Raw genomic sequence first — 26,393 nt, forward strand, 5'->3', positions numbered from 1 at the left:
GGCCGGGGCCGGGGCCGGGGCCGGGGCCGCCCGGAGCACCGGCAGCGCTCCGCACGGCGCAGCCGCCCTCCTCTCCCCTCCCCTCCCCTCGCGGCGGTGCCGCTCCCGCGCTCCGATCGCCCCCGGCTGAGGGAGTCCCGTCCCGCAGCGGCGCCCGGCCGCTCCCGCCCGGCCGCAGAAGGAAAGCTGTGTTCTCATATAAACGCCAGGGCTTCAAGCGGGTCCGTGCAGTACTAAAACAAACAAACAAAACCCCGCAGCCACAACAAGAATACAGTACTTTAATCATCCACAGATTAGTAACTGTTTTACTATCTGACAGCATATAGTGCTGGCATGCTAAAATACTCAATACCTGCTTCCCCAATGGAAATTTAAATTGAACCCTTGCTTGTTTGTAGCTTACAAACGCAAGATTACTCAAGTTGCAGAGAGAGTGAGGCTATTTCTTTAAAATACAAGAGTAAATATGTAACTGCTCTGAAATATTGATTGTGTTTCCATGCTTAGCTTGAACCAACAGAATCAACATATGCGGTCAATTGATTTCTGCATTAAGGCGGAAAAATAATCAATAAGAAAACAGTATCTCTTTCAGAAAAAGACCTTGTGCTTATGGTGACTGATTATCAAAGTAATACCACTCCTGCACTTCCAATCAGTGAAATCATATGCAGGATCTCACCACACTCGATGGCATTACATCAGCGTTCACTTCCTTTGTTGAGACTGTTGAAGATTCCTGGCTACAGACTGAATTTCTTCATTTATTCCAAAAAGGACACACACTGCAGGCACAAAAGTGATTGCTGTTAACTGTTCCATGCACCACACCAAAGGTCTTGCACCAATTTGGATGATTAAACCCTTCTGGTTGAAAATAATTGTTTTCTATGCCCAGGCTGTCAGGTATCTGTCCTAAAAGTCACAAGCAGTCAAATTTTTAGCTGTTGTCTACAGATTCAAACCATTTAACTATCATTTGTGACAGGACACCTGAGAGCTGCTCTGCCTTTGATTGGAATATAAATAATTAAACAGCCAATTTTGATTTAGTAAAAGCAAGAAAGGGGTTTGGGCTATTATTTCCATAATCCAGCCTTTCAGTTTTCTCCTTCATTTTTAAAGTAGGAGATAACTGCCTAATCCTTTTAGGCAGTGATAAAACAACTCATCATAGAATCCTAATACATGAACAGATTCTGTGAACATGCAGCCCTTCAACAAATGAAGGAAGAGACTAGAGCCTGTTTTTTGACACAAAATGATTATAGTGCCTGGCAAATAAAAAGTAAATACAGCTTTAGGCAACTCAGCACATGACATGCTTTGGCCATGTTTATACAGCAGTGTCTGTCTGTAAAAAGACACAACTTCTGACTGTATGCATATTGTATTAGAATTATTTCAAAGTTTATTTTAAAAATCTAAAAAGTTCTTGAAAATTTATAAAATAAGCCCTTTTTGTTACTCATCAGAACACTTCTGGTGGTGTTGTGAGGTCACTGTAAGTGTAGTCTTTGGTTTTAACTGAATTAATTCCAACTTGGATTTCAGAGCATGTATTTATTTGTAATTCTAATAAAACGCTGATCTAGAAGTAGGGGGAAAAAAGGTTCTTCCACAAGTATAAACCAGTTATATACATCCTCACTGAAGGCACTACAGTTCAAAATTCTCTGTACAGTTGCAGTAAAATTTGAAGCCACCTCCAGAATAAAGTCTGTCTTTAAAGATCCAAACCAAGATTTGCAGCAAATTACAACGTGGGCACAGTGTCAGAGACTTGCTCTGTTTTTATAGTATATACAACCCGATGCAAAATTCTCAGTCCAATATGTTTTCTACACATAAATTCTCACCACATTATGATCTTTGGATGAAAATAGTCATCAGTTGAATTCTCTGTTGCTATAAATACAGCCAAGCAGTGCTGTAGAACATTTTTGTGATCTCAAAGCAAACTAGTACAAGACAGTCCAAACAGACCTACACTGAAAAGCGTCTAGATTTTCATATTTCAAAGTGTACTGTGATTATGTACAGAAGTTGAAGTGATTCTTACTGCCTTATTAGTTTGCTGATAGAACTTTAAACACTTCAATAATGACTACGCCCTAGAGATTTGAAACTACATATTGGTTTGGTTTTGCATGTCTTAGGTAGTGTTTCAACATCAAGACAAATATAGAATGGAAAAACCCTTTCTTAAAGTGTTACTTGATTATAGAAAACTGTTAGATTTGTATGAAGTACAAACAGCTTAATGTAATGCCACTCCAGCCAGTGGTCTTACAGTTAAGGCTGCTCTTCCTGTATAGTTATGCATAATTTTAAATATTAATTTCCACTACTTCTAGAGAAATTTATACTTATGTAGATAATTTTTAAACAAAGAATATAAACTAAATAATGCTGATGAACATATGAAATCAAAATAAAATTGTATCCAGTTTAGATACAGAGCAAGACACAGTTATGGGACCTTTTGAAAAAGACTTTAAGGATTTAGGTGTAACAGAAGAACTCTCATTTTTTAAGGCTCCTGAATTTCTTTCTTGTTTTCCAAGGCTTCCATTTTTGTATTAGTCCCTCTAATTTCTTGGGAGAAGTTCTTAGCCAATTTATTTTTGTTTGGCTTAAAAGGATGTCTTTGAACTTGATTACAGTATCAAGAGCAAATAAAAAATAAACCAGTAGAATTATAACATTGCTGTGAAAGATTTCTCTTCAGTGCAGATGAACAAAGCTTAACAGCTTTACATGAGTGCAGCTGCTGGGTGAAGAATCCCTTTTCTCTGGCGCATTGCTGTCAGGAATATACACAGCCCTCCTTGTAAATACACACCCCCAGATTTTCTCACAAACATATCAGTTGGGTCAGTAGCTGCCCAATCATCTTAAAAGTCCCATTCTTTGACTATAGACAATTATACCATTGATTTGCAATTACATTTTTAGTAGAAAGCACAGCCAAAGTCTTGAAATACAAAAAAAAGTTCTTAAAAAAACCCAATCAAAACCTATGGTACAGAGACTGGCACAGTTACTGTGTCTCCATGCATCCCAAAACCGTGCTGCATACCAGCAGATGATTCTATTGCTTTGCTTTGAAAGGAATGGGGTTTCCAGTCTTTTCCCTTCTAACCCAGGTCAATGTAGTCCAAAACTGCCGAAGCCCACGGTGCTGCCCGTGCTGACTCCACGGCTCTGCCATCAGCTTTGCTAATTGTCTCCTTCAACCCTTCTCTTCCGAACTGCAGCAAGGGAGACAAGAAAGAGAAGTTTTGCTATATTAGCATTTTAACTATTTTTTGTGTTTCTGTAACTTGAACTGTTACTTTGTCACATGAAGTACCACAAATTAAGGTAGCTAACACTTAGCATTAGACAGCATTTTAAGCAAGTAAGCCGAGCTTATCGTCTTAATGCAAATATTTCCAAGGAAGGACTTGTGGGAAACATTAATCATCTTATGCCTAATAAGCAGATTTAGCCAGGATTCTTTTTTTTTACAGTTTTTCCAGTTTTTTTAGAGGTGAATTTAATTTACATGGCTTCAAAAGAAACACTGCAAGAGCTTCACGATATATCTAACACAATTTATACAGACACAGGTGTTAAAATCAACAGCCTAAAACCTTCCATTTATTAATAAAACCATTACATTGTCAGAAAATGCAAGAGCAATAAAAAATTGTGATTAAAATAACTAAAAGCTCACATGTTATTAAGATTTGAGAATATGCAATATTGATCGAATGACTGGAGTTTTCCTCAACATTTGTATTATTTTTGATGTTTTCTTTTCACATTATCAAATTATATTTTCCTTTTCTGTGCAGACAAAGCAAATGGCACTAAAGGTCATATAGGACATATAAAGGAAAAATATAAAGGACATCTCCATTTTGTTTAACCAAGTGAAGCAAACACATCTATATAAGAAAGTGAATCTGTTCTCAAATTCACTCAACGGAAAGTAGGTGGCAGAAGTTACTCATACCTGCTTTCATCAAACTGCAAGAACAGATGAAAAGAATTTCCAGCCCTAGACTTCTCCAATCATGCAGTTAAAAGTACACAGACAAGAAACAGGGATGTGGTACAACACAGTGTGAGCAAGGAGAAAGAAAAAGATGTAGACTTTTTTTTAGAAGGAACGTACAAAGAGAAATTAAGAGACTTCAAACATCTTGGTGTCAGTGAGATGGGTATTCAGAGTAACCTTCTCTGTAGCTTCAGGGCTGGAGAGATGAAAAGGTATTTGCAGAAGCTTTTACTCGCATACTCCAGACTAAGAAAGCAAAGGAAAAAAGGCAAGATATCAACAGAAGCATAGATTTTGAACAGTCAAGCACTAATAAGAGAACTAGTGAGAGAGGAAACCTTAGAAAGCTCTGAGACACCTGAAGCATTATGAGAAACAAATATGCAGTGTCTGAGTGCCTTTCTTATCTCTCTGTGCTCTATTCTAGTTACTCATCCATATCTTTCAGAGCTGTTCTCCTCCACTTTATTCAGAGGGGAATCAGATCCTTAACCAAATTCTAATTTCCTGTGTCATTCCCTCTAATATATTCCTTAACTACTGCTACTACTACTAAATTGCCTGGCCCCTTTTTACACTGATGAGAGGTCAGTACAAAGCATCTAAACCAAAAAGATTTAATTAAATAGAGTTTTAAAATGAACTTCTACTTGAATAGATGGACATGATTTTGTGGTTGAGTGCCTCAAGTATTTGACATTATTATATAAATGATTTCCATTCATGTGCTATGTTATTAACCAATTTTCTGCTCATCCATTTAAATAGGATTCTAACTGATGAGCTTAAACAAACATGACTGTAGCAAATAAAGATACCACTGCTATCAGCTACTGGTGCTTGAACAGAACCACCAAGGGAGAGATTACCCAGTCCCAGCCTCTGTACATGACAGTATGCTCAGTTTCCTTGCTCAAGCAATCCCAGTGACATTTAGGATACTGCCATTGAACAGGCCATCCTACACTGTTAATTTCAAGTACTGCTTACTTGAATCTTACTATTGTTTTCACTCCCTTTGCCACAACTCACATAAAATTTGAATGTTCTTCTTCTAGACTATGCTAAAAACTCTCCCCTCATGAACACCCTGCAACAAAACATCAAGCAGCAACAAAAAAGTGGAAGTAAAGCACAAAAGAAACCTGAAACAGATCTACTAATCTTGTGCTATGCTGGTTTTATCAAGAGAGAAGGGGAATAACCAGACACCTTTAAAGCCTGTGCCAACACACTCAGTCAATTAATAATTGACAGATCTTACCCAAATCATTGTTTTTTGTGATAGCTGCAGCTGCCCTGGCTCGAGGTCCCTGTTGTGTGAAATGGTATCCAAATTTGAGGATCTTGTTGTTTTCTTCAAGCATTTTGGCAATTTCTACTTCTGCAGCTGTGCCCAGCTGCTGCCTCTGTTAAAATAAAAGGTACACAAAGACAACAGAGCTCAGGTGTGTCCATCTTGAAAGAGATCAAAACACTTTCCCCATATCAGTCAATAAACACTCAGCTTCATTCTAGTTAATCAAATCGGCAGAAGGTCCTAAAATATATTTGTACACTTTAAAGCACAAGGAAGCACAGAAATCAACCTCAGCTGGATGCTTCTGACAATATTAAGGGCAATTGTTGGTGGTGTTAAAATAACGAAACATAAAATATTTGAAGAGTTTATCACAATCTGTCTTGTAAATTAGGGTTGGCTGGGTCTAGCTATGGCCTCATCACCACCTCACTTACCTGATTATCAATTTTGATCTCTGTCAACGTTTCATTGTCTTTCAGTGCATCAACCAATGCCAGAATTCCAACTCCAGTGATGAAGTTTGATTCTATGTTCAAACTTTTTAATTTTGTGTTTACTCTCAGCATATCTGCAAGAGCCTTTGAATATAAGAAAGCATCATTAAACTTTTAAATTTTGCTGCAGTACCTCATAGGACACACTAACTAGTTCCATGGAACCAGCAAATCCAGAGATGCAAGGTGTAACTTTGCAAGCTTTCACTTACTGAGACTGAAATGACTCTTTAGGCAGACATTATCTACATTCCCCTCTTAAGAAGCATGCAGTCAAGAGAAGGCCTGTCTTTCTCTTGTTACAAACTAAAAAGATACACAGAATACAAATGGCCTGAAATTAGCATATTGGACCAATTCCATTTTGTAAGCCTTCATAGCACACAACGAGCAATGCAGGCTGCTAAGCAAAGGCCAAAGAAAGGGCATTAGTCAACTGAGAGGAGAATTAAATATGGTTAATTTGTAAACAGGAGATCTGACTTTGAAAATGCTTTTGTCTACAGATTTGGTAGGAAGAGGTAAATTCAAAGCTCTAAGCATAGCAGCAGCATGTACCTAAAGGCACTTTTATACCTTACATTATTTCTGCGAAAGGAAGAAAACGGGAATGGCTAAGTGCTGAGTTTACTGGCAGAAAAATTGTACCCTTTGAATTTTTTTCTATCAAGTCACAATACAAAAAATACAACAAAACCGCACTTGAGAAAAGAAGCCTTTATAGATTTTTATTACACATTTTAGTCCTGTTGAAAATAAACTTAATTGACTCAAACCCAAAGCTTTCAAATGCTCATTTGTTCATTTAATGGAGTCTTTCAAACTAGTTGCCTTTTTTCTAATTTGAAGTTAAAATAAGTGTAAAGGATTGTCCTGGCAAAACAATTAGCTTTGTTTTCTTACCTCTTTATTTGGAATTAAATAAGGTACTGCTTTAATTCAACATAGAAAAAAACAACTTGACAATAAATTACATTTAAATTTCAATTGTATCAAGCTAGATACTTTGACTAGTATTATGCTTTATATACCAATAGTTTAAGCCAATCTTTGGTAGCAGGGAATTAGAGAAACATGGATTTTACAACTAAAACTCTATAGTTAGTTGAAAAACATTATGGGTGTTTTTAAGTCCTCAAATGTGCTTCCTGCAAATTAATTTTGAATGAACTATTGGCTATTGGAAAGAACAGCAGGAACTAAACAATTAGGAAAGAAAGAAAAAAAGGAAGGAGGTTAGCAAAATGAAAAAATCAAGGAAAGGGACTGGAAAAAAGAATTCTCCCCTCACACATCTGAAGCATTGCTGCATATTAAGTTACTAGTAACTTAGATACAACAAAGGTTTGTTAAAGAAAACATAATTTACACTGTAGCAGAATGGAAACATTTTCATCCCTGAGCATTTAAACTGGATTAAATGCAATCCCTTACCACTGCCTTTACATCCTAACTTCCCTTGCACCCCACCCAAAGCCATTATGACAAGTACTTACAACAGCAACAGGGTCATTGCTTCTGGTGGCTGCCAGGCTGAAATTCTTCACATGTGTGTTGGTTTCTAAGGCTTTTGCAAATTCTTTCAGCGTTGGAATTGGTATGTTCTTGAATTAAAAATAGCATTTCACTCTCTTGAGATACACAAGTTTATCCTCTCCCCCCAACTTCTCCCACTGTCTTACTCTCTTTACAGCAAAATGCCCTACAATATTAACTACCACTGGTCTCCAGCAGCCTCACAGTGAAGACCTACCCTGAGATCCAATGGCTGTAAGACTCACCAATTCTATAAAGCAATCATTTTTGCAGAATAGTAGCAACCAATCTTAAAAGGAATAATTTTAAAGAAGCAAATGTCTCAGTTTATTGTATCAAAAACTTTGATCTGTTGCCTTTTTAGGCAGTTATTTTGCCTAGCTGCACCTGTTACACAGTATTCTTAAACCATGGATTTTATTTCCCCCCTTTAGTGAGGGGAACAAGCAGCCCTGGTTGCTGGCAAGGCTGTCTCTGGTGTCTGCACTGCAAGTCAGGGGTGCTGCAGTTCTGGTTTCTTTCAAGCAAATATGCAAAAGCTTGTCATGTGTAAAAACACAACTGCTACACTTAGGGAGCAGAAGCTGCCCTAACTTCCACCAGCACTTTTGTACAAGAATCAGAAGGATGAAAGGCACAAATATCCCTCTGCTCGCAATAGAAACTGAGAGCACATTGCTTCATCGAGGACAAAGGATTCAACAAAGTAGTTAACTCCATGATAATGAGCTGCTGGAACTGCTGCCAGCTTGCCAGTGACAGAAATCTGGGCTGGCAGTGAGAAAGTCTAAGACTTTTTAAATACACATTTGGCAAAAGTAACCAAGATGGATTATTGGTTTAGCTGCAGGTTCTGAGCTTAGACACACTACAACATTCAGCAGAAAGACTGCTGTACTTAGAATAAGCCTATCATGCTCTCTTAGAGAGTTTTGCAGCTAAAAGTGTCTTCTACTGAGAAAAAGCAGCATATTTACCGCAGCCTTCAGGTAATTACCTTAATGTTATTTAGATTAACTTCAACAAGACGAGAATCATTATCTTTAATCCTTTGCAGTGTCTCCTCCACGTTTGTGGGATTTGGTGGTTCATCAAAAACAGGCAACATTTTTTCACCTTTTACTATATCTGAAAAGTAAGGCATTTAAATGTAACCAAAAGGTTGCACACATTCATTGTGAATAAATTATACACATACTAAATATTTACATCTCTCCCCCACCAAGAAAGCCATACCAAAATACCATCCTCTCCTGACCATATTTTCATAAAGTTCAATCCTTCTGAATTTCAAAAGTCCTCACAGCCTATCTGCTTTTTTTTTCTTTTCTGAAAATACATAGGAGAACTACAAACACAAATATAAAACTTAAGAACCAACACACACAATGCATGCTTATGCCTATTTTGTCACCAATAAGTGACTTAAATGCAGAGGACACTTTAGTGCACGTATATTTCAATTCCAGTTTTGCCAGAACTTAATTAGCAATGTTACAGGCATACACACTTCCAGACTAAGATTGAAGAGTCTAAAAGAATGTTGGTGCAACAGGAAACAGTGAATGCTATAGTAACTATGTGCACTACAGAGAACTGATTTTTCTAGCACTTGTGTACACACTTACTTGAGAAGCTGTCTTTGTCAATCCCATTACTGCTTCCTACTACATCACAGAACTGATTATTTGTTATCAAGTTGGACATCCCCAGTATTGCTGAAAAAGGAAAAAAAGAAAAAAACAGTTTTTACTGTTCCTGACTAATTCAGGTCAGATCCAGAGTTCCTTTAAACAACAAAACCTGATAAACCTGATGTTTGTACAATACTTACAAGTATAAAAAGCCATTCAATATCTTAATTATTTGAAAAAAGTAGAAAAAATAATTAATTATAGACATTTTAGTTAAATTTCACATCTTAGGAAGTTCTGACCTCACCAGGTTGAAGCACCAACATCAAAAAGTGCAATTCAATCACAAAAATGAAGCTTTAGGAATACAGGCACATACAAACCCATTGTTGAACACAATAAAAAGCAGTTACATACACATCAAAAAACAGCCAGTCTGAGGAATGGATTTAATGGTTTTGAGTTTGAAAATCAGGTATCTTTTGCAGGTCAAAACAATTAACTTCCTCACAAATTATCACACATCAACAAAGTGAAACACTTCAAGCAAACTGGCAAACTACATAATCTGGCTTCTGTCACAACTGCAACATCCTGCATTATTTTATACATTAATTATAGATCTTTCTTCTCTAAATATGTGCCAGCCCATTCATCCTTCAAAAAAACCTTACCTGCGAGGTCACCCAATTCTGTGTCTGTGGCACTGGTCAAGGCTTCCTCCAGTTCTGGATCAAGAGAGAATTTTTCTTCTGTGAAAGACTGTACAGGTTTTTGCTTGGGGATAAATATTTTCCCTGGAGTAAACAAAATGGAAAGTCTGATGTTACTTTGTATTATGCTGCTACTTATGTTTCAAATACTATGTACTTAAAGAATACATATTACATTTAGTGAATACTAGGAGAACCACAGACAACATAAAGGGTTCTTCTGCTGTTGCAAGCCAGAGAAGAGGAAAGAGTATAAACAAGAATAAATTTTCAGGAGTCTGGATCATGATTTCAACCTTATATGCTTCTCCTAAGGATTAGAAAGTAACATAAAAACTTGCATTATACATTTTGAACAGTCTAGAAAGACTGTAAGAAAGATTTAGTATCACTAGAGAATGCTGAGTTTCCTCTCAAGGGAAAAAGGGACCCAGGCAGAACTGTAATGGGAATGTGTCAGAGAGAGAATATCACAGAGCTCGGTGAAATCACACACCTGACTATTCACTGCAGTTTTTACACCATACACAATATTTCTGATTTCAGATGTTAACCTCAGTTCTGAAGCAAAAAAACAAAGCTGAGTGGGAAAACCATGGTTTATGAACAGCACAAAACATGGTAACAGATTTCTCTGCCAGTGACATTGCTTTCTAAAATGATACTTTAGAATGCTGATTGAAGATTCAATGGCAAAAGAACCAGGAGTAATATTACATTCTGCACCAACCTTTAAGTGGGAAAACTTATCCTAGAAGACGTGAATTAGGTAGAGGTCTGTGTAGTTACCATAATTCCTGCATACACCTTCAGCTACAAAGTTAGGGTAGGAAATCAGAATATGAGAAAGTCTTTCTAACAGTTCAGCTGTGAATGGTTTAGAACCAGTCCTTCAGAGTAAAGAAGTCTTCCACTGGGTACCAGCCAGGACAGGCAAGGGGTGCTTAGGTTCAGGACAAATTAACATGGCAAACAAAAGCTCTTGTACTGATGCATTTGAGAGAAATCGTTCCCAACTACACAACTGTGAATCGAATCTTAACAGCTATTTAAGGTTCAAGTTTTTCAAACTTTCCAAGTTTCCTGAGCTATCCACAGAAAGAGCTATAGAAAAGGAGTTCCAACTTCCTTTTGTTACTTCCTGGAGTGGGAAGTGGTGTTGATAATCATCCTATGAAGTCTCAGTCCTAATTCAGGAGCCCACCCTCTGTCATATGCATATCTATAAAAAGTATTTCCACAGAGGAATCATTGTTGTCCCAGTTACAGTGATAGTAGGTGGAGTTACAAAACCACATATTCCATATCTTCTCTAGATTACAGTAGTTTGTGGTAATTTTCCTTTTAAAGGAAGTTAATGCTTTCCCACTAGCACAGACTGCAGACAAGGACATCAGGTTTTTCTCTGACAACACAGTCTGATGAGCAAGAGCTGTTGCTAGCAACACGGTATCTTTGTTCCTGGGTTGCTATCTCTTTGGAAACTTGTATAAATGGTTATTATCCATATTTAGAAGCAGAAAACAGACCTCCTTACATAACTACTGATTCCAAACAATAGTTAAGTGCAGCTGACATGCATTACCACCCATACCTCAGCTTTGATGGACAGTGCAAAAGAAACTGTTGGTGATTCAGGATTAAAAGAAAACCTTCATAAATTGATTCAGGATTAAAAGAAAACCTTCTTAAATTACAAATTTCTTCATACATTGAGGGTTTGTGTAGCAATTGTTTCAGGTTGTTTTGATATAAATGATGCAATACATTTCTATAATTTTGTTTTACCAGCATCACCTACTGGGGAGAGATTAACCTTTAATTTAAACTGTAGTTTATAGAAGAGAATGCTTGACAAGCTTTTCATCAATCCATTAAATACTCTGAGCAGCACAGACATGATCTAAAGCCTTTCAGCAGCTATGGTTGTGTTATTTTTCCTCAGTAATATGGGCTAGTAAAAGGGTGAGGATTTTGGAGTACAAGGAAGGAGGACAGTGGAATTCAAGCACCTGAGCCTTAGTTCAGCATCCTATTTGCATCATCAGTGCAGCAGGAAGAGACCAGAAAAAATAAATTAATCTCAATTAAAAACAACTTGGCAAAAATGTATTTTAACCTAATTCAGTCTTCTGTCTGGTTCATCCCACAGTGCTCATAAAAAAAGAACTACTTTTCCTGATGTTGCTTTTCAGTAATTCTTAAATTCATCGGTTAGAAACATCTAGTTCAAATATTTGCTTCCTAAGAGTGATACTAAACTTATCCACACATGCCTGACTCTTTAGAAAACCTAAAGAGACTGAGAAGTATAATCAGTTTTTAATAAAGTAAAAATGTTAAAAGCCACTGCCCTCCAGAAATGTTCATTGCAGCCAACTCCAGTCACATGAGCTGGGTCAGGAGCAGTTTTTTGTTATAAAACAAGTCACACCCTTGTGTACATAATTTCTCATTCATTGGCTTCATCTCGTCCTAGAACAGAAATCAGAGGTTTACAATGCACATATAAAAGTAGGTCCTTCCCCACTCCCCACTCCTAGCAATGAATTTACTTCCAGAAGGGTAAGACCTCTGTCTCTGGGGACAATGATCTCACTCAAGGCCTGCTGCCAATACAGTTCAGCAAGTTCCTTCCCCCCTCCTAATGCAGGCTTTAAATAAAACAAAAAACCACTACACATCTGTGCAGCCCATGAGATGTGCAGCTTGCCTGGCCCTCATTGGAACATTTCCAAATAGCAGGGATTTGATTAGATGAAGGAACATGACTGCATTATCCTGGCTGGCTGTAAAGGAGCTAAGATGAAGCAAATGAAGAGGCAAATTTCAGGGATGTTCACATCATTTTTGTAATAATTATATAGGTAGGTGTTCCATGTCTTTAATCTAACATGTTAGATGATGCACATCCAGGATTAAGTCACAGGCCTCCTCTGCTACAGAATGAACTTTCAGTTTCAATTCCAAGTTCCACCCAACTGTATTGCTCTAGAGGCAGAACACTGGATGGTGTTTATGGAAATGCCCTGGACATTTCCCACATAGATTCACAGTATTTAAAGTGGGATTCAGTACCCTGCAGAAATCAGGTCTGTTCAGTGGGGCCATGCACTGAACATGGTTGGCACTATTCTCACACACCCCACACTAACAGGAAGCAAGCAGCCATACCTTGCACAGCAGAAGAAAGTCTAAATTCCACTTTTGGGGTACTCCATTTGGGGAAACCAATCAAGTGCTACCTGATAACAACTGAATACAAGCTTTTCTCATCACTGACTTCATGAAGAAAAGTGAGCAACATCTGATGTTCCTTTAACTTTCCTTAGTTCAGAAATTTATATAATCCACACTTCATCAATCTCCAGTTCTTACCATGTAACAGACTTAGGTTTATCAATTCACTTGTAAGCACAATTTCATACTAATGTTTTTAATTCAACTTACAAGTGAGTTCCTCAATATCTTAGTGCAGAAGCAGAGCTGTTATCTGCTATCTGATTACAGGCCGCATAGCAGTGAATTAGAAAACTGTTTCACATTAAGGCTGGAGTATCACATCTTATTTTGTTCTAGAGCTCTTGTATGGAGAATATCAATTTGACAAATGTTTCTACAAAGCTCCTACAAGATATTAGTTTCACATCACAACATGTAACACACTTCCTTTAAAGACTTTAAAGTGATTCAATGGCAAACAGATAACACAGTATCCCAAATCCTGCTGCAACAGAAGGCAATGGTGATCTGAAGTAACAACTGAGTAGGGTGCCAACAGAAGAGCTTTAACCAGGTGGCTACAGTTTCAGTCTGTTTTCTGGGTGATAGAGAAGGGGAAAGACCAAATCAATCCTAAAGCAGAAGTTACATGAACTGCAAATCTCCACAGAACAAACACACCCCGGCAGGAACGCGAAGGGAAGAAAGCCACAATTAGCAGAGTGCAAAGGCTAGCAATGCAAAGCTTCGTTTACACAACACTTTGCTAATGCCTTGCACTATACAGCACAAAGTACATTACTATCTCAGATATGTTTTTATCTCAGCAGCTATAATTGTCTTTTTCTGCTGTTCCAAGAGAAGGGAGAAGGAGGAGGAGCCTTGGTCAGAGGAGTGGAACACACTTGAGGGCAACAGCCTTCAATGCTGAAGCCTTGCTTTACTGTTTGGATGAGCTCCTTGCAGTGTACCCTGTACAATCTATATGACATACTTACATGCACATATTGAGACAAAGCTAGTTCTGTTGCAATCATTACCACATAGGTCTCATGAATCTCCTGAACAATGGTTTACTGTATGGTTCAACACTTAATTGGAACAGAACGTGACTTCAATCATTAAATCATGTTTTAAAACAAAGTGAGTTTTTAAAGATACTTTTAGAAGCAAAATCAAGGCACTGGCAAACAGATCTTCCACATGCCATAGCACAAAATGAAAGAGGTTCCAAAGACCTACATCACCTATCACTGAAAGAGTAGCAATACTATTTTAATAACATGTTACCCCAAAAATAGGTACTTGGGGCACGTGGAAGAGAGTTTTTTCCTTTACACTTTAGAAGGAAAACAAAGTTACCAGAATCAGCAGCAAGCCAGGATATTTTAAATTAACCTAGGGTAAGTTTCTTTGATAAATCTGCAGACCAAATCACCATGCAGGACATCAGTTCTACTAAAACAGAAAAAAAAAAGAGAAAGGTAGATTTCTCCTCTTTTTGCTCCATGAAATGAGTAAGTTAGAGCAACGAGACCAGCCAGGGACACAGAAATATTTTAGCAAATTCTGACCCAAAAAATGGCACCAAAAAAAACCAGCTGCAGCTCCAATCCATCATTCTCCTCCCAAAACCTGTGGAACTGAAGGTTATATTTGTCACATTTCTCCTAAATTAACAGGAGAATCAAGCAAGATTTTCACCTACCCTTATTCCACAACTTGCTAGTGTTTCTTCATAATACATTTCTAGATGAAGTGAAAAATTATAACCCAGGTTAGTTGTCTGTTGGTTTGCTTTCATATTACCAAAAAACAAATTAGTATACAAGCCCTCTATAGAAAAAAACATCCTATTCAAGTATTAAGTTGCACTCTATGCTCTTTCCAAGTTCTACATCTAGACCAATATCATAATTTCTTGATTTAATAGATTATTTACGTTTGCCATTTTTGTGCAAATGGCAACAAACGTGGCAACAAATCAAATTTGAACCATAATACTTTCATGAGGGGAAAAGAAAAGGTTATCCTTCAACTACTACATGAGCTTGATCTTCTTGCCTCTTGCCCACTCAACAGAGCATCAATTTGGATACTAAACATTTGTTTCCACATTTTTAGTTTAAATGAAAGTAATCTATATTTCATTAAAAAAATTATTTTCTCTTTTCCTATAGCATAAAATAAATGACAGAAGTTACTAAAGTTGTAACTTTTTTTTATGAGATACAGGAAATTTTACAAACTACACTGGTATGACTCATTGCAACATGCAGACAGACTATTTAGTAATATTTTATTACATAAAGGAAATGACATTTGATCTTTCTTAACCAAGCTCTGCATTACAGCTGGAACCTTCTGTTTCTCTGCAAGATTCTCACAGATTTTATCTACCCAAGCAAATACTTTTATGTGTGCATGTAGACGTAAGCTGACTTTAGAGAGCCAACTATGTGAAAGAAGCACTAGCAGTCAGCAGAAAATGTAATATTAGAGCACATCCTCCTTGCCCAGCTCACCCTCTGATGGAGCAGTGCACAGGATTCAAGGATTCCCCAGTCACCTGTGAGCCCCAAATATACTGAACCCAATCACACTCAAGCATCAGTCTGTCCCCAACACGGACTGGCAGACATGCCAGGAGAGCAGCAGAAGCCAGGCACAGCCAAACACAGCATGAACCAGTGCTTGGCAGCAGCAGGGGCACCACGAAGGCACTGCTGCTATGGTGCTTCTGCCTTCTACAGTCAGTACACTGCACTGTCCTGCACTTGCTTACTCCTACAGGTGCTGTCAGCAAACTCCCCTTCTGCTGTCAGCAAAGAAGTGCCACAGTTATCTCTCAACACAAAGAGAGCTGAACTATAAAACAAAGCAAAAAACACTCTATGAAGGAAATCCATCATACACGGTGCAGCACACTGTAAAGTCACAATCTCTCTATTACTTCAGGAAAAAAAGGGAGGCACCAGCATTGTCAGGAAAAGCTATCTGGCACAGGAAGAGAAAATGCAAATACTCCCTCCAAAATTTTCACCAAATAGACCCCACAATCATATACATAAACTCAGTGGATGAACAAAGACTCAATTCTTAAATAAGCAATGATTCACACCAGAGAACTAAGTAGAATTAAAGGGTTTCAAACCCTTAAGAAAGAGGGGCCTGTTCATCTTGAGCAGCTGGAATACAATTTAGGAAACAATTTACTGAATTATTAGTGCAGCAGATCTGTTCTGCTGACGGGGAAAGTTCACAAGAGCCAAGGCTCACAAGCAGTGCTCAAACACTGTGGTGACAGCTAAAAGCCTGCTCCTATATCTATGTGCCCTGCACAGGTCTGGGAGTGTCTGTGCCTACCAAGAGTGCTTTCTAAGGCTCCACAAATTTGAGAACTTCTGTTCTGGGTGGAAAAAAAAAAAAAAAAAAAGAGTTGTTCTTACAATATTTAAGAAGCACGTTTTTTTTTTCAATTTTCTTCTGAAAAGAAAATGCTTCCCATCAAGTCAATGAAAATACTAGCTCCAAAGCAAAACTTTAAAATCCAGTCATTAATAACGTGGCCATGGTTTTCAGACCACAAACCACTGCCAGATTTCAAAACTTGTGATGTTAACTATATAATTAGTCAGAAGTAACTACGCAATCTTATTAAACCTTTCAGTAAGGATGCTAGAAAAACACCATGACTGCATACACCACTTGTATGGCCTTATCAGCCTACATCATCTTCAAACATTACTGTCTACCACAACATCATTCAACTGCTGTTTCTCCAATCCAACACAGTGTTACAAGGTTGCTGTCTGTATTCAGCACAAGGCATAAGCCACAGGCACAATGACAGCATTTGTTATTATTGACATAAATTAGAGTTAGCTCTTAGTTTGAGGATATCATGCCCATCAGAACTTTGCAATCTATGATAAAAACTCTGAGTCTTATTTCCTTCTTGTGCTACACACAAAGTGCACACCAGCCCTAGCAGCACAAATGCCAGAACAGGAAACCACCTCCTGGCCCTGCACAGCAGCAGCCATTTGGAAATGCTGCAAGTTAAAAGCATTACAGCTGCCAGTGCTTCAATCAAATTCGGTTCACAGTAGTTCTGGCTTCTCCACTTCAGAGATTTCATGTGGTGTTACCTTTCTTTTCTCTTGTAAAAGGCACATAGTCTTCCCTGTCCTTGTACTCCAGTGCCTGCTTCTCCAAGTACGCCAGGAGCCGCTCCCTGTCGAAGGGACCCGAGGCCTTCTTGGCAGTCTGGTCCTTCTGCCGGAAACCTGCAGGCAGCAGCGCGTTCTGCACAACAAATGGAGCAAAGAAGAACAGCTTAGAAAGTCTGGGTGAGCACCTGCTTAGTTTCATTTCCCACTTCCTCCTCCCTCTCGGCAACGTTCAGCCCTGATACATCATCTTTTACTGTCAGCAATCTTTGATCCCCTTGCCAACTTCATTTTTTTGGGGCAGGGAAGGACACAAGGTAATCTAGACATGGAGAATATAATGAAAATACAGCACACTGCGCTCTCAGTAGGATAGAACTCATTATTTTAGTGCAATAGCTCCCAGCATTCAATTTGCCAGTTACTTTGCATTTCTTTGCCAGAATCAGCACTGTTTAAATGAGCAGTACTAAATAAGACTCAGCTATTTACAGTTTAGACATTCAGCAAGAGACTATTTCCTCTGTCACTTACACCCATGTGATTTTAAGTCTTTAAGACAACTGACTCCACTATTATTTTAACACAGTATTTCTGGTTTTGACCTGATTCAAGGTGGGATGTTTCTTTGATAATATCAACATATTTCAACTAAAGAAAAAAAAGAGGATATTAGTACAGAATGACCAGAATGCATGGGAATTCCAACTGCCATGAAAGACAACCAGTCCCTTTTGCCAGTTCTCCTCTGCTAAAACATCCAGAAAGTCAAAGGCATTTAAAATATCAGTAATACTTTGCAGTGCAACAGAACAGGTGATCATAATATTCTGAACTGATTCCTGAACATCAAGATTAAACTAATCCTGGTTTTATTAAAGCAAAACCAGAGAAAACCATGAAGTGAAAACACAAGTCTTGATGTCTGAAATTATCTCCAACATCTGTAGAGGACAACTCAGCCCTTTGTAGCAGAAAGCTATAATACTCTTTTTTTCAGTACTCCATGCTGACATAATCATTCAGGAGCTTAGCAATTACTTGTCTTCTCTTCACAAAGTCAGCATGAGGACAGGAATAGGTATAAGCTACCAGATACAGGACCAGGAATCATTAGAAGAGGTTGGCACCCTCCCACTCCAATCAAACTCCACAGCAGAAATAATAAAACAAACACGGATGCAAAAGGGCTGTTTACCAGACAGCACTGGAAACAGGAAAGTTAAACAGGTCTTTCTAAATAAACTTTCTTTTCAATAACATGAACAACAGCAATTCTTATTTATAAATCAATCCCAGGAAGCTCCTCCCAACTATCCCTTATGTTCTCCTTTGCTGCAGTTGTGTCCACCTTGCAAACAGGAAATAAGCATCATATACACATATACATCTGTGAGATCATCAGCAGGCTATGAAAGAAACTCTGTCCAAAAGTATATTGTACAAAGTCTCAATTTATTTTAGACTATTAATGGAATCTATGAAAAAACTAAAACTTAGCTAATGCCTACCTCGGGGTCAAGATCATCCAAAACAGTTTCCAGTTGTTTCAGCTCTTCCTCCGAAAGTTTGCCAAGAATTTCATCCTCATCGAGATCTTTGTACTTGTCCAAGTCCTTTCGAAATGGAAGTGTCATGACTTGGGCAGTAGCAAGTTGCTCAAGCACTTCAAAACCAAGTCTTAATTCTTATCCAGATCTATGAAAAACTTTTAAAAAGAAATAAGCAGAGTTAAGGTAAATATCCCAACCACAAAGCATCTTCAGCCTCCACGTATATCTGTGAAAGGAAAGCTCTGTCACCCAGTATTGGTATCTGTTACTCTAAGCTGACAAGGAGCACCTGGAAGCTGTTTCTTCACTGATGAGAATCCTGTCCCACCATGCCATTGTCCATCAGTAATTAAACTATATCTAATTAAGCTATATCTATTTTCAAATCAAAGTCAATACCCAGTCCTCTTGACAAGAACACCAAAGCCATAATTCCCACAGAGAAGGGCAGGAGGGGGGAGATCCTACCATTTATGAGTCCAGTCTAACACCTTTGTTTTTTACATATAATGAAGCCAAAAGAAGAGTTAAGATGCTCCACATTTGTTGTTGCTACAGCAGTTCAAGGGCACTTAAGGATACCTTCCTATAAACAAGGTGATTGGTTACTACTGACTCATACCCTTGCATATTACCTACAGAGGAAACAAAGGAAGTTTGCCTCCAAGTTAATTATAGCACTACCATTGAAACAACATTCTGTTCTGTCCAAGGAAAATTACAATAGCTTGATGAAAAGCATAGGAAATACAGCTTCTAAGTGGCAGCACTCCAGTCAATCCTACGACCATAAAAAATTGAAATTTAAAAAAAAATTAAAATTAAAGAATAAACTGGTCACTAAATGTTATATTTAAGGGAAACCAGGGTCCTTCAAAATGTACAGTCTATATAGCACTTCTCACAGAAAAGGGGAGGGCAGGGAACATCTTTTCTGACACCCACAATTTTTGAGCATTTGTCTTGGAAAAAACAGTTAATCACGGCAGTGTTCAAGCAGACAAGTTGTTTCCTCTCATTTTTTTGAAACAAGTTCTAGGACTCTCCTTTTTTCAGCCAAATTCTTGCTTCAAGCTGACCACACAGACAAAGAAAAGGTAATTGTGATGACTCTGTAAATAAGCAAGAGAGTCCATAAGGTGTTTAGGAAGCAAAAGCTAAATGTATACATTCCTGTTCATTGGTCTCCTTAAACCCTTTTTCTGGCTCTATAGAAATACTCAACACAGACCAGGCATACAGTAAAAACCTTTTTTTTCTCCAGTAGCCCCTGTCCAAGGACAGATGCTCACATCATAAATACAACTGCATTATTTCAAATTCACACTTACACTGTCTTTCAAAACCAGATCAATTTAGTCACTGCTCTTAAGTAGCAAGAAAAGGCAGGCTGTATATACATACATGCTATACGATGGAATCCTTCCCACAGGATTCCTCCACCTCAGTTGTTTATATCCAGAAAGGTCTCCCTGGCTGCCACAGTTACATATGGTGACATTTTAATTCAGAGACACTAAACAGACATGAGCACACAGAGGTTCATCCACACCATTCAGGCAAGTGTACCTGTAAAATTAATCTGGTTTTAACAACTGCCTTTGCTAGAACAGTGAATTTCCAGGTCCTATCAACATCTACATCTGAATGAGGAATATATTCAGCTATTTTCAGGATGTCTGCTTTTAAAAAAGAATTGCTGATACAAACAGAAAAGCTTTACTGTGAACTACAGTTGACACTGATGGGACTGAAGCTGATCTTTGCAAAGCTCTCTCAAACATAATGAGGAATTCTAATTTTTATGGTAAATTATATCAAAAGAACTCTGGCTTCCTCTGAACTAAACCCAATCATGCTGGAAGAGCCCAGACCTATAGCAAGAGGCTACAGAACTAGGGACATCCAAGTTATTGGCTGCAGAAAATGCAGAGGGTAGCACACCTATGTTTTCCTAAGTTCCAAAAGTAATTAAAGGAGTGACTCTGTGGCCTAGCGAGCCACCTCCTACAGTTCTCACAGTCTGGTATATTTGTTTCTCCAGGTGCAAGCAGCTGACGGACAATTAGCTGATGCCACACAATCTGCATGTGAACTTCTCATTCCTGGAGCCTTAATGTTCTGCCCTTCCTTACAGTTCAAGCCATTACACAGGATCACAGGAGAAAAACATTTCCTGCAGCTCGTTCCACATCGCTCTTTGTGACCAGGCTGCACCGTCCGAGCCCTACATCAAGACACTGCTATTTACCACATTTCTGCATGTCCATTTGCATTCAAATATTAAAAGGTGTAGTTTTAACAGGTAATTAAAAGAAGCAGAATGGTTAGTAAGCTGCAGAATAATGCTGCCCTTACTCTGAAAGAGAGTTGCACTGCATAACCATACATTATTTTCATCTACATCATCTGTATTTCCTCTCCATTAATTGCCATAAAATGCTGTCATCCAGAATTAATTACCTTTTATTTACTGCATTGGGATGTTTCATATTGGAAAACTACTCATCCTTTGTAATACATTAATTAATTTTCAGGTCACAGCCCTTAGTCTCACTTGTTTGTATATGACCAAAGAAGTCAAGTCAAATCCTCAGTACAGTGTTCACACAAACGCACACAAAACTGAAAAATAAAGCAGCAGAACAAAAAAACCCCAGTTTCTGTAACTGAGGCTTCATTTCAGCAAGAAGGGAATCACATGTGGCCTGGCAAATTTAAAGAGTTTTGGACATGTTTTCTACCATCTATCAGGGATATTTTTTTTAAATATGAAAGCATCCTTGATGTGAGACACCTTTAAATTGTATGATGGTAGCACTGGTTAGCACACTGAGATTGCTTGGCAACCACTCTCAGAAACATTCCCTACAAAAGAAAACACAGCATATACACCACTTGCATACAACATGCTAAAAGTCAGGTTTTAAAACATAGTGTAAGGAATTCTCATTGCCTAAAAAGGGCATAAAGGCCAGCTAAAACCCTAATCTAATCAAACAAGCCTTTCACCTCCCATTAAACACACTTAGTGCTCTATTTGCTTTCCATCACTCGCTGTAGCAGTTCAGCATAGAGACACATGCATAACAAACTACAAGCTTTTAGAAGGGGCAGTTACTTGGCCTGTGAATATTTGTGGCATGTTTTATATATATATATATATATATATATATATATATATGTCTTCTTAATGGAATATCATGGGAAAACCTGTAACCATCAATTTTGGCTTTGCAAATACTTTGCCCTTTTTTCATGAGCAGAGCTAGTTTACTTTTAAGTATCCTTCTTAGCTTTACCATGAAAACATTGCATAAAAGTCCGAAGAGTTAATATTCTTTCTCAGATAAATAACTGTAACGTGAAGTTCTTCACTCCAGCAACTTCATAGTCACATTTAGAGAAATGGAAAGAAAGCCATCACTTCCAGTCCATGAAATGTCAATTCACTGTTTGCTAAGAAGAAGAGAAGCTGAAAATTCAGAAAGGAAGAAATTCTTGCCATTATTTCCATGACTGGGAAATCAATGAAGAACTAAAGAAATAAAAAAACAGCAGTGACTTGACTTTATGTCATTACCCGAATAATCACTTGAAAGACCATCAAACAACTTTCACACACTTCTTATGCAGAAGCCAAAACATTTTTTCTCCCCTCCTCTCCGAAAGTGTATTTTTAAAAACCAGAAGATTCTAAAAATAGCAAGCTTCCAATTATCTTTTAAAAACTCCACCCCTTGCCCCTCCTGAAATTTCTGCTATATGCAAGAACATAATTTCTTGGGACACAAACAGCAGAAACTTTTTAGATATAACTTGCCCACAGGAAACAACAGTGTTGTTAAAGTCCACTGTAAATGGCTTCCGTGACTTGGATTTTAAAATAGAAGCAACATCATGAAAAACAAACTGAGCTGGGTTTGGCCAGCACATTCAGAGCTCACTTTAATCTCATTTGCTCCTCATGAGCCTCCTTCCCCCCAGCCTCTGGGTGAACCCAGCAGAGCAGGGGGCTCTGGAGCAGGGGGGTCTGCAGGGCTGTCAGCATTCCTGCACCACTCCTCCCAGCTGCTTGGAGGAGCCTAATCTGAGCATTTCCCCAGGGAACCCCTACGATGGCAACAACTCTATTTTCCAGTGTGCAAGATTATACAGAACTGTTCATGAAGAATGTACTGCACTTGAAAGAGCTATCCTTACTTACTGACGCAAGGAGAAAAATGAGTAAATATAATTACTACCATAATCCCAGCAGGTTCCTTACAATATTTTTGTAATGCCTTATAAGTCTACTGAACAGCCCAATACTGTCTCTCTTAGCAGAAAGCTTTTAGAAACCCACCTGAGGTTTCCAAACCCCCAGCCTGGGCTGGGGCACAGGATCGGGTTGTCCTGCCCCAGAAGGAGCAGACATCCCCCAGCCCAGACCCTCACGGAGCCAGCAGGTGGCAGCCCGCCTTTGCCTACACTTCTTGTCAGGGTAAACTGCTTTCCAGGCAGGAAGACACAACTGTTCTGGAGTATTTTCCTAGGAAAGCAAGCTCAAGGCTTCATTCTGTTCAAAGAGACAATTCACTAAGCTTTACACATGGCAAACTGAGCTTCCCTAATTTCACATTTGTCCACACAGTGACCCAGGGAGTGGAGGGGGACAGGCAGCTACTGCAGAGTAACTACACAGAAGGAATCTGAACACATCTGTTCCTGCAAGCTCCTCTTCTGTATCAGAGGGCACCTGCAAACAAAGCCCACTTTGTTCTTTTATATATCCTGTGTACAATGACACAGAACTGGACACAGCTCTCATGCAGACAGGGTGCTTCAAGTGATGGCTAAGCTGCCAAGTTGGCATTGTCCCAAAAACTTACTCCTGTGTGCCTGTTCCTGAATACTGGTCACCCACATTGCAGGGCTAAACATTCTCAGTCAGCCCAGGCAACAGCAGGGGTGGCAGGGCCAGGAGCCCCAAAGCCAGTACTTGGAAAGCTGCACAGGGCATGGAAGTGGCAGCAGTTCAGCACATCCATGGCACTTACAGGCATGCTCACCAAACTTGCTGCAGGGCAGGTGTTACAATCCCAAATAAATACAAGGCTGGGATAAGATAAAAATCCCAGGTGCCCCGAGAAGTTCTGCAGTCAGGAATCACCACTCCAGCTGTCCATTCTCTAACCCAACATGCAGGAAGCTACTGACTGGCCAGGATAAGGGATGTTTAGGCTTTTTTTTTTTTTTTTCAGAAAATACCTGGATGTTCTTTGATAGAAACCTGCTGTCCATTAATATACAGTATCTGCTCCTGGAGGAATTGCCTGCTGGTGTCTTAGTCAAAAACAAACGTCAGATGCAAGCTACCTGAATGTTTATTGAAACATTCAGTTATCTTTTATCCATTGCAGAAAAGAGGCAAAACTTACAAGCCTGGAACAGAACAGCAGAAGAAATTTAATTCATTTCCATTCTATTACTTCTGAGTACAAGTCAGGTCCTCCCTTACATCACTGGCTGCCTTTCAAGCTCTCTACACCTGACACCGTAGCCAAACTTTAGTTACGAGGATTGATCCAATACATTGCAGCAAACTTAGCGTACGCGGCAACCTCCCTAGAACATCACTTACTTCAGCACAACTTGCGCCTACCCGCAGAGCGCCAGGCTCTCAGAGCAGCCCCGACAGCTCCGTGCGCAGCTCTCGGAACGAGCCCTGTGCAGGGGCGAACGGGAGGCCACGGGAGCTGCCGGGCCCGGTGAGCACCGCGCCCCGGAAAGGCATCCCTCCGTCACGGACCGCGGGGAGCCGAGCGCCGAGCGAGCCTCGGCAAGCACATGCAGCAAACCGAAGGATTACGGGCACCGGCTCTGCAGGCGAACTTTCCCAAGGCTCCGTTTTCGGGCTGCTCACAGAGCGGGGCGCTGGCCGAACACCCAGCCCAGCCCCGCAGCTCCCCGGCCCTCAGCGCCGCGCCCAGCCCGGCAGGCTGCTCCGGCAGGACCGCGCTGCCGGCCCGACCGCCGCCCGGCCGGACCGCCCGTTCCCCGGCACCAGAGGGCTTCGGGCCCCCCGCGACCCGCCGGGGTCCGGCCGGCCGGGCGTCAACCCAGCCCCGTCTTCCTCCTCCCGCCGAGGAGGGCTGTGCCCGCCCGAGCCCAGCCCGGCTCCCCCGGCCCGGCCCGGAGCACCGCAGCCGCTCCCCTCACCCGGGCGGCCGCCGCTCCCCGCTCGCCCTGCCCGACCAGCAGCGCCGCGTCTGCGCCTGCGCCCCGCGCACGCCGGGAGCCGCGGCCCGTCTGCGCAGGCGCGGCCGAGGGCGGGGGCCTGGGAGCGGCGGGGCCCGGGCGGGGCTGGTGCGGGGCCCGGTCCCGCTTCAGGTAGCGCGCCAGGTACCGCACATGGAGGTGCTCAAGGCCAGGTTGGGCAGGACTCCGAGCAACCCGGGCTGCGCAAGGTGCCCCTGTCCGGCAGGGCGTTGGATCGAGGGACTGCAGGGTCCCTGCTGAGCAGACCGTGCCTGAGGGGTGGCAGCCCCTCCGGACGGGCGCACCGTGTGCGGTGCTCTGCGGGGCACAGCCCACGGGGTCAGTTTCGGCCTTGCAGATCTCTCTTGTAGCTCCTTTCTTCTTTTGGCCCGTTCAGGCTCCTCGTCTTCACCTCTGCCGGTGCCCTGTCGCTCCTGAGCCGCACGGGGAGCAGGGACACAGCGGCTGCTCCCGGGAAGCTCCGGCCAGAGCTCCTGCGGCGCTTCTCTTGACACGGGGCAGGTGCGATCCAAGCACCAACGCGCCCTGTGTGCTGGTGGGTGCTTAATCATCAGGATTTTGAGGATGTTTCAGCTACCTGCTAAACACCACGTGTTAGTAAACAATATTCTGTATACATTTTTTTTTAAGGTTTATAATGTGACTAGAAGACCTGGACAGCAGTGGAAACAATGGTGCTGGTGCTGAAACAATGCATATGCACAGCAAGAGCAGATGCACGGAGCTCCTCACTGCTGGTCACTGAGCTGAGCACAGCAGGAAAAAAGGCTCCGACATAATCCTAAACTGATTAAAACATAATATACTTACTCTCTACAGTGCTGATGTGGTAAAAATGAAGAACATTGGTTCAAAGTATGTGGTTTGAGACCGAAATATCTTCCTGCCTAGGGAATTCACACAGGATGTAGACAGGAAGGATATTGTCAGTAAAGCAGATGATAACAAAAAGTGATGCCTGACCCTCTATCCTATATATCTTTTTTTTAATGAGTCAGATTAAAACAAAGTATGTGTGAGGAATCATATTTCTTCCAGTAGCAGCAAAGAGGGACATGATTCAGTTCTGGTTCTCTTGAGACACAAAACTAACACTTTGAGAACTTCATGCTCTGATGCGAAGGGTTAAGATGAGCACAGAGCCTTTGGTAGGAGGCCACAGGGGTAGCTACCTGCCTGTGTGCAAATTCTCCCTTTTCTAGTGGATGGCTGCCTTGTGGTCAGCCCAGAGCCCACCTGCTGAGCCATGTCTGGAGAGAGCTCAAGATTCAACCATCAGACTCGAAGCGTTCTCAGCCCCATCTGCAGGAGCCCACACTGTCTGACATGCTCTGCCCAGCTCTGGGACCACCCCTCACAGGGCTTTGTTTCTCAAGTAGACCATTAAGACAGTTTAGGTGTATCCCAAATGACGCAATTCCCTGGGTACTGACTGTATGAAAGAAAAAAGTGCT

General features: G+C 40.5%; 1 protein-coding gene and 1 long non-coding RNA gene across 6 annotated transcripts; one reads left to right on the forward strand and one right to left on the reverse strand.

Annotated features, from left to right (window-relative positions):
- Positions 1–261: 261 nt before the first annotated feature.
- LOC100228347 (tropomodulin-3) lies at positions 262–24,991 on the reverse strand. Of its 5 annotated transcripts, XR_012057515.1 has the most exons (12): positions 24,880–24,991; positions 23,929–24,102; positions 18,637–18,833; positions 17,105–17,261; positions 9,693–9,815; positions 9,013–9,102; positions 8,382–8,512; positions 7,345–7,452; positions 5,789–5,932; positions 5,316–5,460; positions 4,169–4,297; positions 262–3,257 (listed from the first exon to the last, which is right to left on the reverse strand). XR_012057515.1 is itself a non-coding variant. In XM_072933722.1 (11 exons), the coding sequence occupies exons 3-11, from the start codon at positions 18,760–18,762 to the stop codon at positions 3,226–3,228; spliced, it is 1,056 nt and encodes a 351-aa protein (XP_072789823.1). In that variant the 5' UTR covers positions 18,763–18,833; positions 23,929–24,102; positions 24,880–24,991; the 3' UTR covers positions 262–3,225. The 5 variants fall into 5 exon arrangements, 2 of the variants coding, with proteins under 2 accessions (XP_072789823.1, XP_002198211.1); XR_003962087.4 differs by lacking the exon at positions 23,929–24,102 and having other exon boundaries at positions 24,880–24,973; XR_012057516.1 differs by lacking the exons at positions 23,929–24,102; positions 24,880–24,991 and adding an exon at positions 21,142–21,771.
- An 85-nt stretch (positions 24,992–25,076) lies between these two features.
- Positions 25,077–25,755, forward strand: LOC115496574 (uncharacterized). Its single transcript, XR_003962090.4, has 2 exons — positions 25,077–25,474; positions 25,570–25,755. It is a non-coding gene; the product is annotated as an uncharacterized lncRNA (long non-coding RNA).
- Positions 25,756–26,393: the final 638 nt, after the last annotated feature.

The sequence above is a fragment of the Taeniopygia guttata genome, chromosome 10 (genome assembly GCF_048771995.1).
Source record: "Taeniopygia guttata chromosome 10, bTaeGut7.mat, whole genome shotgun sequence".
Taxonomy (NCBI): Eukaryota; Metazoa; Chordata; class Aves; order Passeriformes; family Estrildidae; genus Taeniopygia; species Taeniopygia guttata.

Bases quoted from the DNA above. Each gene is read 5' to 3' on its own strand.
- LOC100228347 (XM_072933722.1), bottom strand. From the start codon at position 18,762: ATGACACTTCCATTTCGAAAGGACTTGGACAAGTACAAAGATCTCGAT. The intron at 9,816-17,104 runs GTAACACCACAT...TGTTTACTCCAG, and splicing joins TTTTACAAGAGAAAAGAAAG to GGAAAATATTTATCCCCAAG. The intron at 9,103-9,692 runs GTAAGGTTTTTT...TTCCTTTTTCAG, and splicing joins AGAATTGGGTGACCTCGCAG to CAATACTGGGGATGTCCAAC.